At 33.2% G+C, this 16,068-nt stretch overlaps 1 protein-coding gene across 2 annotated transcripts in view; it reads left to right on the top strand.

Moving 5' to 3' along the window:
* The window catches only part of KIAA0825 (KIAA0825 ortholog), a 293,878-nt gene that overhangs the window by 220,284 nt on the left and 57,526 nt on the right, over positions 1 to 16,068 (top strand). Inside the window, exon 20 of one of the 2 annotated variants that reach the window (XM_042943366.1) lies at positions 11,417 to 11,522. The exons of the other annotated variant lie outside the window; for it this stretch is intronic. Coding sequence (XP_042799300.1) covers positions 11,417 to 11,483 — 67 coding nt within the window. The 3' untranslated portion in view covers positions 11,484 to 11,522. Of the gene's footprint in view, positions 1 to 11,416; positions 11,523 to 16,068 lie in introns of those variants that run through there. 2 annotated transcript variants of the gene reach the window in all.

The raw sequence follows: 16,068 nt of genomic DNA, 5'->3' as shown, positions 1-16,068 counted from the left end.
GCCCCTCTGGTTTTCAATGCCAAAGGTTATAGCGATGAGTCTTCTCCATGTGAGCTCCCTATTGCAAGGGCCTGTTTCTCTGCCCTCTCCATATGTACAAGCTGCCTTTCTTCTGTAGGCAGCCTCCTTCTGCCTTTCTGACCCTTCTGGCCTTTCAGATGCAGCTTCTTCTGTGTATTTAGTTGTGGAATTTGTTCTACCCATCTTGGACTGCTGTTTTATTTACTTGGATGTGGATGATATCTGCTTGTAAATGTTGGACTGGGTGAGCTCACAATCCTCCTACTCTTCCATCTTCCCAACTCCTCTCCTGTGTATTCGTCTTTTGTTGAACACTTGTGTTTCTTCCACTTTGTGGCAATTGTGAAAAATGTTGCCATAAACATGGGTGTACAATTTTCTGTTCTAGTCCCTGCTTTTAATCCTTTCAGATAGTTTCCCAGAAGTAGAATCATTGTATCATGTAATATTTTGAGGAACTGGTGCCATATTGTTTTCCACAGACACTGTAGCATTTTCCAATGGCAATGCACAAAAGTCCCAGTTCCTCCATATCCTTCACAACACTTGTTATTTTGTGTTTTTTAAATAAATTTCCTTTTTAAAAGATTACATACATGAAATAATATTTTCTAATTATTCTAGATTCTTTTCCTTAAGATAACATTTGTGAGATTCATCCATATAGTTGGATGTAACTGAAGTTTTCCCTTTTTGTTCTGTATAGTGTATCATTGCGTATGACTATATCCAATTTTTCATTTCACTGTTGAACATTTGGATTATTTCCAATTTTTAGTTATTGTGAATAATGTGGCTGGAAATGTTCACCTACATAAATCTTGGTGTATGTGTGGAGTATACTGTGTATATGCCTAGAGGTAGAATTGCTGGGTCATAGAGTATGCCTATGTTCAACTTTAGATTATACCAAGCTATTGCCCAAAATTGTGTACCAGTTTACATTCCTGCCAAAAGTATATGAGTTCTCATTTCATCATATTTTCACCAATACAAATGTAATTTTAGCCATTCTGATAGATGTGAATACTAATGACGGTGAATTTTACATATAAAACTTTTGGATAGCATCTTTGGTGAAATGCCTTTAAGCTTCATACCTATTTTTATTGTTTTATTTACTGCACTGTTTTAATATTAAAAAATATAAATTTATGTGTGGAGGATTGTATGAATGGATGCGAGATACAAACCCTTTGTTGCAATATCTTCTTAAATTCCTTGGCTTGCTTTTTTACTTTTCGAATTATTTTTTTCTAAATAGCAGTTAATTTTTTTTAAATTTTTTAAACGTTTATTCATTTTTGAGAGACAGAGTGTGAGCAGGGGAGGGGCAGAGAGAGGGAGACCCAGAATCCAGAATCTGAAGCAGACTCCAGGCTCTGAGCTGTCAGCACAGAGCCTAATGCGGGGCTCCAACTCACAAGCTGTGAGATCACGCCCTGAGCCGAAGTCGGACGCCCAACCGACTGAGCCACCCAGGTGGCCCAATAGCAGCTAATTTTTATATAGTAAGATTTATTAAACAATTCCCCTTTCTGGATGTTACTTTGCCATTTTATTTTATTTTATTTTATTTATTTATTTTTTTTTTTATTTTTTAAATTTTTTTTTTTCAACGTTTTTTATTTTATTTTTGGGACAGAGAGAGACAGAGCATGAACGGGGGAGGGTCAGAGAGAGAGGGAGACACAGAATCAGAAACAGGCTCCAGGCTCCGAGCCATCAGCCCAGAGCCCAACACGGGGCTCGAACTCATGGACTGCGAGATCGTGACCTGAGCTGAAGTCAGATGCTTAACCGACTGAGCCACCCAGGTGCCCCATATTTTGCCATTTTAGAGAAATCTTTTCCCACCCCAAAGTCATGAAAATATTTTAAGATTAGCTTTCAATATGCTCTTTAAATGGGAGGTGTTAAGATCTTGATTGAATTTGCATTATGTCTAAAGATGAATTTGAAGAAAATTGTTATCTTTATAATATCAAGGCTTCCAAGCCATGAACATCGTATATCCTTCCTTGGGTCTTAGATTTTTCTTAACGTATTTTCACGTTAGATCTTGTATAGCTATCTTGTTCATCTTGCTTTAGAATTTATTTCCCAGTTTCTGTGACATTTAATGCTTTTGTAAATCTTATATGTAAGTTTTTATTTTCTGTTTGTTGGTAAATTGAAGCGTAAAGTTTGTTGATAGGTCTGTCACTTTGTTAAATTTACCTATTCTAATCTTATTGCCAGAGATTTTTGATGTCCTTTTAAAATAATTATATCATTGAGAATAACATCTTAATTCCTTCTTTTTTTAATCATTAGATCTTTTCTTAGCTTTTTCTTATCACCTTCTTTACAGTCTCTAATCATATACTGAATTAAAATTGTCACTGTATGGATTGTTCTGTCATTCCTTGATCCCAAAGGGTATAACTTAACTGAGACTCCTTCTAAGTTCTATAAATTATGAAACAGGATAAATTTTTGAACAAACAATTTTTTACAACTTCAGCTTATTACCAGTTATATAGTATATGCTGAGATTATATTTTTTCTACAACTATCCTCTGTTTCCATTTATTTTTATTTATTTTTTTTTTATTTCTCAATGTTCTGACCTGAGCCTCTCCATCACTGATTTCCAAAAACAAAATTTCTTAAAATTTGAACCCCTGAATTTTGGCCTTCTCACCTGATATTTTAATACTAACCCCCCTAAATCCATGTATGTTACATTCTTGTTTTCATTCTATAACAACTGCTTTTAAATGTGGCTAGGTGTGTGTTTCTGTTGGAATCTTACAAATCTTACAAATTTATTTTCATTGACTGATTTAACAAAACGTTAACAGTAAAAGGCACACCTGACTGCTCAAATATATTTAATTGCTTACCAGCTGTATCTCTATCACTAAAAATAGTTAATTCATCTTGATGCACATCCCTCAGGTTGTTCTTCATCTGATATGAAGGAAGTCTTTATTCCCCTCAGTATAACATATTTTTGCTGATTACTCAAATATCTCATTATTTCAGATTATTAAAATAAATAATTAAAACTATTTTTTTGGTTTTATGTAGCAGTGGAAATAAGCGTAAGAGTTCAGTCTGTTTTGGGGTGCTTGGGTGGCTCAGTTGGTTAAGGGCCTGACTTTGGCTTAGGTCACAATCTCATGGTTTGTGGGTTCAAGCCCCGCGCCAGGCTCTGTGCTGACAGTTTGGATCCTGGAGCCTGCTATAGATTCTGTGTCTCCCTCTCTCTCTGTCCCTCCCCTGCTCACACTCTGTCTCGCTCAGTCTCTCAAAAATAAATAAGCGTTAAAAAACTTTTTTTTAAAAAAAGAAAGAAATCAATCTGTTTTTTTGTAGCAGATTGAAAAATTAATACATGTGGGGCACCTGACTGGTTTAGTCAATAGAGCATGTGACTCTTGTTCTCAGGGTTGTGAGTTCAAGCCCCACGTTAGGCATAGAGCTTACTTAAAGAAAAGAAAATTAAAAAGAAAAAGCAATACATGTACTTTTCACTGACTTCTCTCCACTCTCTTAATCAGTGTCTTTCTACCTCACACAGTATTTGGGAAAAGATAAGAACAAAGATAGCGCTTCTTAAGTTTCATTCTTCCATTAATAGTCATGCTTTTTCTTTACTTAATTTCTGCAGACTTAGCTCTCCGCTGTACCTAGACCTTTCAGATCTGTGACAAATAATCACTCCCATGATTCAGATTTATTGAGATTAGCTAGACGTATTCAATGATGATAATGATGTAATGATGATGACAGTGGAGGTGGTGGTTGTAATGATGCTAGAATAGCCAGTTTGCAGAAGCTTTGAAAGATGTTCTGTACCTATATAAGCAGAGTGTGTACTGGTTTCATTGGGCATCTACTTATAAGATAGAGAATTGTAGCAAGCTCTTACATCGGAATTTTAAGCAGAACTTGACATTTGGTGTCAAGAACCATGCAGCGTCTTCACACATTTTGAAACTACGTTGACACCATGTAAGAACAAGAACAGTTTTCCAGATAATTTCTATTAACTTATTATGTCTCTATAATGATTATAGTAATATGTTCTATTTTATTATAAGAAGATAGTGATTTTTGTTTGAAACTTTTACTTTTTCAAGCTATCATTATCGGATATCCCCTCACCAACGCAAAGAAGCATCTTTGAAAGAACATCACACTAAAATTATTAGAAATCTATCAGTAAATTCATGCTTAGAAAGAGTTGAAAGGAATGGACAATAAATATGTAGATCTATGCAAACTGTGTTCTTTCCTGTATTTAATTCACACATCTTGAGCCTTTCTCAATTTTAGGCTATATAATGCACTGCTGAATAATTGTACAATTTGAATTCACAAACTACAAAATTTTGCTCCATTTTACTTTGTCCCACTACAACCTGATTCCATTAAGGAGCTTAACTAACGTTTATATTCATTACCCCAACCCAGGCTAGTATAGCTCCATGTGCAGTTTAGAGTAGCTAAAGGTCAATAACATGTATCCATGGTGAATTTTTCCATAGAATGTCAGAGTAATTCACGTATTTCGTTGCAACAGAACTTCATTCGTTTCAGAAACTTAATCATTCAGATTGGTTTACGTCTTCTGTTGCCATGAACTTAAATTTGACATAAGGAAAGTATACTCAGGTACATGAGTTGTAAAATATGAAATACATATGATTGTTCATATTAACTGATAATTCATGTTCATATTAATTTTCATATGTGGACCAATTTTATATTTAATCATTTTGTATAAATAACTCAGCTAAAATTACCATTGGCATATAGACTAAGAATTTATTATGAGTTAATTGAACCAAACTTTTTTTTTTTAATAATATCAAGGAAACCTGGATCACATTTTTCAGTAGCAGGGATTAGGCACATACACAGAATCCAAAGTGGGAAAGAGATTATAAAGCATTTTCAGAAAGGAAAGAAAATTTTGCTGTGTCCAACCATAAACTTTATAAAAATAAGGGAATGTATTGCATCTTATTTATCATGGTAGTCCAATTTGGTAGCAGAACAAAACTTGTCTCATTCCAGAATATTTTACCCCTCAACTGAACTTTTATTATATTTGAGCTATTTTCTTTTATTAAATGTTTATTTATTTATTTTTGAGAGAGAGAGTGGGGAGAGAGAATCCAAAGCAGACTCCACACTGCCAGTGCATAGTCCGTTGTGGGGCTTGAACTCACAAACTGTGAGATCATAACCAAGTGGAAACTAAGAGTCAGACACTTAACCAACTGAGCCACCCAGGCGCCCCCTTGAACTATTTTCTTAGTGACTGCTCTAGATATTATAAATATGCAATTTTTCACAATTTACTTAAGATGAGTAATAACTTAATTTTAGTTATTTATACTATAGTATTTATATTTATTATTATTAACTAAATACTATTATATTTAGTTATTTATACTACAGAGACTTTGCTCCTATATCAGTCCATTTCCTCCTTCCTCTTTTGTGCTCTTATTGACATACATATTAAATCTACTTATATTTTAAACCCAACAGTACGGTTTTAATTATTTCTTTATGCAATGTTTTAGAGCATTTGAGAGAAAAGAGGAAGAATATTTATGCAGTCTCTTATAATTATTGCCTCAAATATTTACCTTTTATGGTATTCTATTTCTCCTGTGGACTCGAGGTACTATCAAATATTATTCCCTTTCAACTTCAGGCACTTCCTTTAGTATTTCCTGTAAAGCAGGAGTGCTTGAAACAAATTATATGTCCTTGTTTATCTGGAAACAGCTTTATCTTATATTTCTTTTTGAAGGAATAATTTTGTGTATTTAGAATTCTTGGTTGATAGTTTCCTTCCTTTGGCACTTGATGTCGTTCACTTCCTTCTGGTTTCTGTTGTTTCTGATGAGAGCTTTAAAAAAAGAGAGATGAATATGTCAGTGCACTAATAACAATGAAGCAATGAGTAGTAAATCTAATTGCCAAATGGAAGAGAATTATACATGACAGAAGGTATGGAGATTTAAAACTTAGAAATTACATTGGTTTTGTAACCATTTTGAATGTTTTGATATACCAGAACTTTTCTAAAAGGAAAATTCAAATCACCAAGATTTACCAAAAATATGCATCAAATTGAAAACAACATCATCTAAGTAATTAGATCTTAATTTTCATCATACAACTGGACTTAAACTGTCAAGAAAAAATTATTGTTTTTCTCTGAGCTTTTCTGAGAAAAGAAAAAGGAACATACCTAATTATTTTATTAAACATGTATAACTTTTTGGGGTGCCTGGGTGGCTCAGTTGGTTGAGTCCAACTTTGGCTCAGGTCATGGTCTCCCGGTTTGTGGGTTCGAGCCCCACATCGGGCTCTGTGCTAACAGCTCAGAGCCTGGAACCTGCTTCGGATTCTGTGTCTCCCTGTCTCTCTGCCCCTACCCCACTCCTGGGCGTGAGCGCGCGCGCACACTCTCTCTCAATAATATAATAAATAAACGTTAAAAAAATTTTAAACATGTATAACTTTTAAATTAAGCCCTAATGAAGATAGCCCTCCAGAAAACCATGGGTAACATTAATGATAACTGTTAGTGACAATATACTAAGTAAAATTTGAACAAATCAGTGGAGCACAGGGTATAATGCAATACAATGAAGTTGGATTTATTCCAGGTGGGTCAAATATTATGACAACATGCCAAGGCTAAATAAAAAAGGTCATGTGATAATTTAAGTAAGTGACGATAAAGCATTCAGTAAATACAATATAATTCCGGATGAAAATTCTTGGTTGATGAAAACTGAGTGGGACATTCCTTTAACTTAATCTCAACCCAATAATCATCATTGTCAGAATCAAAAGTATGAGAGACTGTCTTTTCAAATGAGAATAGGATGGATGCTATTTTGATGTAATATTTTTTATAAAAAAATTAACCTGAGAAACTTAGAATTAATGAGAGATCAGTTATAAAGTCAGTTTTAAAGTAAACGTACAAAATCAATAGTTGTCCCGTGTAGTGACAATAGACTTAAAATGTGGAAAAAAAAAAAAAAGCAGTAATAGTAGCAATAAAAACCTTAAAATAGTCCACCTTAGAATAAGTTCCATGAGAAAATGCAGTCTCTATTAAGAAAATGTAGGGGCACCTGGGTGGCTCAATTGGTTAAGCATCTGACTCTTGATTTTGGCTCAGGTCGTGATCTCAGAGTCATGAGATCCAGCTCCATTTTGGACTAGGCGCTGGGTGTGGAACCTGCCTAAGATTCTCTCTCTTTCTCTTCCTCTGCCCCTCACCTGCTTGTGCATGCTTTCTCTCTCTAAGAGAAAAAAAAAATTAATTAATTAAAAACAAAAAAAAAGACAATGTAAAATTGCCCTGAAATTTGAAAAAGAGAATGAATAAATTGAGAAATGTAACATGCTTAAAAAAGGAAAATAGAGTATCATAAAGATGGTGTTTTTCCAAATTTGATTTATAGTTTGAACAAACAGAAAGTATTTATCTTGCATACATGAAGCCATAGATGTAGTGTGAAAATCAAAAATCACAACTAGATAAATAATGAAGGGTAAGGCCCCCACCCATGTCCTCCAGCCACTCTACTTCCCCAGCAAATACTGGTGTTCTGACGTTAGTTCTTCTGATATACTACCCTGTATAACTATAACTTTGCATAATATACTTAATCGTATTTCTTTGGCCTTACCTATTGACTCCTCACAATGGATAGAGATAAAATTAGCATCTTCAACTGCCTCCCGCTTTTCCCTTTTAACCTTCCTACTGTTTACCACCTACTTTTAATTGAATATTTTCTTTTGGTTCTTTTATTATTTACAGTCATAACTCTAAATATCATATTAATTAGTTAAAGGATATCTTTTGACCTATCACTTAGAAGATAAGAAAATTAATGTTCTGACCTGAGAAAGTTTTGCTCATATTATTTATAAATTGTGTTGGTTTTAACATTTACATTCTGTTTCTTTTTTTTTTTTTTAAGTTTATTTATTTTGAGAGAGTGTGCGTGCACACACGTGAGCAGGGCGGGGCAGAGAGAGAGAGAGAGAGAGAGAGAGGAGGAGGGAGGGAGGGAATCCCAAGCAGACTCCATGCTGTCAGCATGGAGCCCCGTGCAAGGCTTGAACTCATGAACTGTGAGAGCATGACCTGAGCCAAAATCAAGAGTTGGAGGCTTAACAAACTGAGCCACCCAGCACCCCTACTTTGTTTCTTAATTAAAATTCTCATAGTTATTTTAATCTTACTTGTATATTTAAATGCATTCAATTCTCATTATTACCTGTTTGCCATAGTTTTTCCATTTATTTCTTAGTTTAACTTTGGTCTTTTGTAGTTTGTTCAAATGGGATCATACCAGTTGTCTTTTTTAAATACTGCCTATTTAAATATTTTTTGTTTGTTGCTGTTGTTATTTTTAACTTTTTTAAATGTTTATTTTTGAGAGAGAGAGAGAGAGAGCAAGCATGAGCAAGGGAGGGGCAGAGAAAGAGGGAGAAAGAGGTTCCAAAGCAGGTTCCATGCTGACAGCAGTGAATCCGACTTTACAAACCACGAGATCATGACCTGAGTCAAAGTTGGACATTCAACCAACTGAGCCACCCAGGTGCCCAATTTTTGTTTTTAGTTTTTATTTTAATTTCATTTACTTAACATACAGTGTAATATTAGTTTCAGGTGCACAGTATAGGGATTCAACTCTTCCATATATCACCGCGTGCTCATCACTACAAGTGTTGTGTTTATCCTTGAATGACACTTTGGCTATGTACTCATGGGGTAATGCTTTGTTTTTCAGAAGTCTTGGTAGCCATAGTTCTACTGTTTCTCTAGATAGTTTGGAGCCATCCCATCTTTTCCTCCTTTGGTAACTTGATATTTTTACCTCAAAGGAGAAAAAAATTACTTTTTCATCTTTGAAGCTCAGCCCTCTCAACCCGGATATATCTTGGTATTTATCATTCTGTGTCACTTTTCCTAAGGCAATGTGTTCTTTCAATCTGAATGTTCAAGTCGTTATTTCTAGTAAGTTTTCTTAAATTATATCTTTGGGTATTTTCTCCATTCCATGTGTTTAATTCTTTTCTTTAGGGATACCAATTATGCTTATGTTGGACCTCCCTCAATGCCTTCCATATATAACACCTTTTATCTTTAGTTGTTTGCTTATTCCTAATAATTTTGTTATTTTATTTTGTCAGTTTTCCTAATTTGTGTGTGTCTGTTCTCCCTTTTGCTGCTTCCACCATGGCCTTTACAAAACAAAATAACGTTAATAAATACATAGATAATGTGACAAAATTCCCATTTCTTTGTATTGATAGTTGAGGGCAAGATTTATTTTGATAATTCTTGGTGTGGTTCTTGGAAGTTACATGGTAAAATTTCTTCACAACCTCCTGTAAATCTATTTCTAAAAGACAGACTCCGTAAGACAATGAAATCTACTTTAGAATTATGACTTTACTTCTTTATATCTATCTCTGCCATTACATTTGAAACATATTTTGCTACTTTAGTATCTAAGTATAGATAGGAGGATTGTATGTTTAGTATTATCCATGATCAAAATTATTGTTTAACTTTTGAAAAGATTTGTCGTTTTTTTAAAGGTATGTCTGTGGTCATTTTTTCTAGCTTCTGTTGTAATGTTTATTTTAGTAAAGTGCATTTGGGGCAAAGAAAGGTATTTGATTATTTTAATCAATACATTTTATTACAGTTTTTACTTTATTATTTATCAAACCATCTGTTGTAGTCTATAATATTAGCAAGTAATGTAGTGATAATTGGTTAATTTTACATTTTTTTCCTTATTATTTGTTTTTAATAATAATGCATACTGGCCTTTTTTATATCCCATTAATCTTTCTCAAAAAAGATCCTTTTAAACAATGACAAGAGAAAACAATATCTATTTCTATTTACTTTATTGTTCCATATAACTCTGCATTGTTAAAATAGGGAACTTGGAATGACTTTAGAAAATAAATATTTATATCCATTTCAAATTTCAGTCCATAAATACTATCAAGGGAACTTACTGCCACCCTAACAGCAGTATGTAACTAATGGAAGACATACACCTGAGAACTTTTTTAATCTACATGAAACTTTTTATAATTGCATGGAAATTTAAAGTCATTTCTACAGGGAAAGTTTTTGTATGTTCTTTATAAATGAAAATAAATTTTTGTTTCACTTATGAAACAAAAATATCTTTGGATGCAACTCAGTGATGCATGCATAAGTATAAATAAATCTTAGTGCTCTGTCAGGAAAAGTGAATCCACTGTCTTTTATAACAACTATTAACATAAGAAAAAATTTTTTTAAATGAGTTACATATTAAAGATTGATTATAAAACAAAATCTGGAAAACATGAGTTTTTTTTCCTGTGGAGAACCCCTTGAAATTATTAATTTATAGCCAAAGTAATAAAGATTTTTCAAACCACTATATAAAAAAGAGGTTGAAAATGTAGAATCAACATAGTATATTTGATTTAGATCTTATTGTTGTCGGGTGTGCTACCTCATGAAGACTCAGAATAAAGAAAAAATCAACTGTATAGTATATGCAATTTTCTCCTACTGAGCAAGGAATTAGCAAAGTCATGATTTCTCAATGTGGATAACAAATATACCTGTAGAAAGTATATGATGAAGAGATGGAAATGAGTTTTTATTCCCTCTTCCTTATACTGAATTGCCTACAAAACAAGAATAAAAATCCAAACAACAGTATTTTCTTCTGCATAAAGTAATATTTAAGTTCTGTGCTTTGCTGAAAATATAAATAAAGGCAGAATCATGTAAAACAAGCTTCAGTATGGCTGGATTAATAATTTACAAAGGAACCAAAGATTGCCTGGCAACATGCATCCTGTGATTCAGCCACTTCTCCCCTGCTTATTAACATTTACTGAGCAGCAACTTATAACATAACAAACCAGGACTCTTAGATCATTTAAAGCAATCTTGCTGAAAATCTCCAGATAGTATTCCTTAAGTGTGAGAACTATAGGTACCCTCAAACGCCAGTGTTCAGCTTCGCCGTAGAGCACTTAGCATATTTCTTTTTTTCTATAGTTTTAAATGTGTGGGAACATGTGATCAGGGTCCTTTTTATATTCAAAATGGGTCAGCTTCTGTCTAGAAAGTGTCTTATTGTCATGATGTCACCACATCTCAAGATTTGTGACCTTTTGCACCATATGGATTCATGGTAGTCCACGTCCTAGCTTACAGGCCAGAGTGCTTTTGTGCCCCCGCTAGGGGGTATCAAAGGCTTTTGGACTGGAATTTCAAGTACCGATAGATTTGGAAAAACAAAAAGTAATTTTTATATATCCTTAGGACCGCCAGATGTCGCAAAGGCATCATTGATGAAACGGTTTTTATCCAAAATGTGGCACTTATATAAGGAATACCAGTATTGTGTTTGAGAGTCGTAGAGGCCATAACAGGTCAGTGAAATGTCCTTCAAACATCTGATTTTTACATTCAAGAATGGGCCCAGATGAAAAGATAACCACATATCTGACATTGACGTTACTACCATTTAGACAACCGATTCAATTGCCTTAGTCAGTGGGATCAATCAGGCCTTTATTACTTTGAAAAACCACAGAAAGATATAGTTTTCCTTTTTATTTAAAAATGATGGTTTGAAACTATATCCCACCACTATATTTTAACTCTAAACCTCAAATGCTGTGTAGAAGCACATAGAAACTTTCGTAACTTCCACTAACCCCGAAGTTTAAGACATTTTATGAGATGTACAAAATTATAATAATGACAGAAATGGTGCTGAGTGAAATTCTGCTGAGCCAAACTGTATGCATAAATTGGCAGTTTAACAACTAAAACTTGGAAGCAAGCATTTGATGATTGATTTTTTATTGAGACAGAACAAGCATGATAGTGGGTAAAGTGATTCTCCTTATTGAGAGAAAATATAGTGTTTTTCAACATGTCTCTGGTATGAATGGAAGCCTTGTCAAAAAAACGGAGCAACACATAATATCTTTAAAAAGGTGAATTAACATAAGTATATCACTTATTTTATGGATCAAATTTTATACTTGTCAGTTTTATTCAGAATGTCATAAAGTTTATATCGTAAAGATGGTATTATTACCTTTGTTATGTCCTGAAAAAAAATCCGATATTAACTGCTTTGTAAGTAGGTTATAAAATATATTCAGTTGTAGAAACGCAGTGATGAAAATTAAGGCCAAAATATGTATTCACATGGAGATCTTAGGCAACACCCCAGTAATTTTAAGTACTTGAAATACATTATTCAGCACGTAACCTGCTGTATATTTGTGTGTAATGGGCTCTGCTTGAGAATACAAGAACTGTCAAGATAAAAATAAGAAACATGCATCATTCTAATTTAATTACAACTCATCAAAAAATTCCTCTTTTGTATGTATTAAAGGAGATATATAAACTTTCTTATAAGAATAATCATATACCAAAGTTAATTGAGATTTGCTGCTTTTGGATATAGTTGTCTATTAAAGAATATATGCATACGCATACATGAAACATGTATGTACATATGCTAAGTATTTGGTTTAGAGTACTCTTAACTGCACCTATTAGTTCTATCTATGGGAAAATTTAAATGATGAATAGGAATTTGTTTATAGAGGGTGATTTCCAAGTTTGTAAATGTACATTTATTTCCAATTGTGTTTTCTAGCTATATTTTGTAACTCTACTTAGCTGTGGATATATTATTCCCATTTGGAATAAAACGTATAATGGCATAAGGAGGACATGCTCATGCTGTTTTTCTGGATTTAATTAGTAAGCAACCTGCGAATCCATGGTTCCTATTATGTTCGAATAGGTATATCATGGGTCCATGTTCTATGTGAAAGATTATCTGTATTTTATTCGAAGACTTTATGTATATTTAACCTTTAATTTGACTAGCAGGTTGTATGATTTACATAAAAAATAGATCAGCTTTGAATTCACTGAATGTTATTGGTATAACATAATCAATCATCTCTAAATGTTAATGGTGTTAAAGAGCAATGAGAGCATATGTCTTATATTTGTAATCCTGTGAATTTATGAAATTATTTAGAATGTCTCAGAGCATTAGATCATGTGGCATTTCTCTGTGGTTAGAGATTGAAATTTTTTGAACGGTGGGTATCATTCTACTAAAGTTGGAGGATCAGCCAAATAGAAGTACTTCTATTTATTTATTTATTTTTACCATGAATTACCTAATAGGTGCCTTGATGACTAGAATATTCTTATGAAGATATATATATATATACATATATATATATATATTCTACATGTATATACGTATCTATCTATATGTTCTACAATGCAGTGCTTCAAATGCTGTGACTTTGTCTCATTCTCTTTTCACTATCTTTTAATAAAATATGACTTTCATTGGTGTTATCCTAATTACATCATGCATGTAATTCCTCAATGAAATAAAAAGTCAATATGTGAATGACAGTAGTAAAGGAAAAAAATAGGATTTCAAATGGTAAAAAGCCTGCTCTGGTAACAAAGACCGAATCAATCCCTGTGTTGTATAGCAGCTTGATCATATCTTTAAAACTGATAGTAACAAAGAATATTTATTTGTTGCCATGCTATTGTAGGATTTATTTTTAAACTCAAATCCCAATTATCAAGAAAATTGCATCCTCTTTATCTCACAGAAGGGCATACTGAATCATAGCATATTTGGTTATTGGGACTATAATATTGTTACCTTGCTTGAAACACATGGTCTCTCTTGATATACAAGAAAAAACTGAATCCATTTCAATAAATTAATAGGGATGAGAATCCCAATCCATCCTTCTTTTCAGAGGTTCGCATACATTGTAATGAAATGCATTAGGAGTTTTCTTCACTTGAAATCCAAATGAGACCCATTTTGGCTCACACCCTTGACAGTCTCTTTTATAAGCATCGCTGTCTCCTGTTCTTGTGTGGGCCTAGTAAAATGCTTCCTTTGTAAGATGCACAGAGACAATATAATGCCACGAAAGACGAAGGTGTCAAAACACAAAGTTAGAGGCAATCTAATCAATGCCTCCTGATTTAGCCTTTGAAGGCTCTCTTCATTAAAACTCTTTAATGGTGAGGCTTATCTTGAGGTAGAGCTGTTACTTAATATTTTTCAGTGTCATTCTTTGGACAGTCATTTGTACCTTTTAAACGTATTTTCGGTATTCATTGTTTAGTAAATTGGACGTCTTGTTAGCATGGTGGTGGTACGAATGACTTGCATCAAAATGATTGAAGGTAATAGTGTGTAAATTCTTAGTACATTTTTTTTTTTCCTATCCCCTAATCCCCATCTTTCCTCCATCAAAAAAAATCTTTATTTTCTTTCTAAATATCAGGTGTAGGATGTCTTTTGATGCTTTACAGAAACAGACATTTACACCTTTTTTTTTTCATATCCAAGAATCTGATTGGAAATCTAAAAATAAAGCAATTAAAATTTCTCTTTCAAAGGAGTTTATTGTCATTACCATCCTTTTACTAAATACACTTTTCAAATTCATTATCTTTTTATTAGAGCTTTTGAGTAAAGCAATGTGCATCTTGGTTAAGTGGTAGAAAAAATCCTAAGATGTCCCATGCTCTTCTGAGTTTTTGTTTCAGGAAGTACTTTGGAATTGTTAAAGGCTGGAGGAGGAGAGATAGGACACCTACCCAACTGCAGATGGAGTTTGAGCTTAGGAATTATGTCCATAGAAGACATTCTTTAAAACAGTTTTATTTTCCTAGGTGTAAGTGAAAGTGTATTAACAACAAAATGCTTTTGAATCTTCAGTTCGCTCTTCCCCTTGCCCAGTAATTTGTTCAAATTTAATAAATGAAAAACTTGAATTCTTTTCTTATACATGGACCAGATGGCTTGTTGATCTGAAAAATTATAGAGGATACTTTGGACAATATCTTGCTAATGACGTGTGTACCTATATTTAGACTCATACACGTGTGTGGAAAGCTGTATGCATGCAACAGTAAATATACTTAAGGGTTTTTGTTGTTGTTGTTGTTGTTGTTGTTGTTGTTGTTTATTCTAAGAATATATCATAATCTTTCCTGTAAGCAGATTTAACAAATATGCATGCTTTGGGGTCGGCACACTCACGTAAACCATTTAAAGAATCTGAGAAATCAGGAGCTTAATTTCTTTTAACATGCCCAACTTAAAAACAAGCTGACAAGATATGCTTGCCACCCTTCCCACCCCGATCTACAATTATCAGTAAAAATAAATAATTTACAAAATGCAGGAAATAGAAAAAGATAAACACCACAGAATGTATGCACCCGGTATCTTGAAAATGGAAAAGAATTCAAGCAACTTTGACCTGATTTTTAAATGACTACTGTGGTGACTCCAGCTGCTCTGGCTTAGTAATTATTTGTGATAGGTTGTTTTTGAGTCCCATATGTATAGGAGCTCCAGGCCCAGCTACCTCATTTGCTGGCACACAAACAGATTCTTCCAGGTGCTGAAAATTAAATTTTAATATATTATTTAAATATTAAGAGAATTACAGTTTCAGTAATTTTACTGCTACAGCTGGAGTGCAAAGCATGCCTGTAGAATGCAGAGTATTGGACAATCTAACATATAGGAAGTTTATAGTGATTTTTTAAATTATTAGCTTATGTATTTAAAAGATGATGGCTTTATTTGGCAGCTTATTTGTGGGTAAACTTGATTCATTTCTGGTAGTTTATGCATGCTTTACATTATTGCAGACAATTATTTTGGGGTCTTTTTATGTTATCGACCTAAACAGGAAAATGTATCCGACGACACAGAAATTTAAGATAGTAAAAGGTAAATGGTTAAGAAATTGTTGCCTCTTGTGGCTTAGTACATATGATTCACTCTGTTTTGAAAGGAGTTTTAAAGCCTGGAAAGAAAAAAAAAAAAAAAAAAAAAAAAAAATATATATATATATATATATATATATATATAT

The sequence above is a fragment of the Panthera leo genome, chromosome A1, assembly GCF_018350215.1.
Source record: "Panthera leo isolate Ple1 chromosome A1, P.leo_Ple1_pat1.1, whole genome shotgun sequence".
Taxonomy (NCBI): domain Eukaryota; kingdom Metazoa; phylum Chordata; class Mammalia; order Carnivora; family Felidae; genus Panthera; species Panthera leo.
This window is presented reverse-complemented; position numbering and strand designations above follow the sequence as displayed.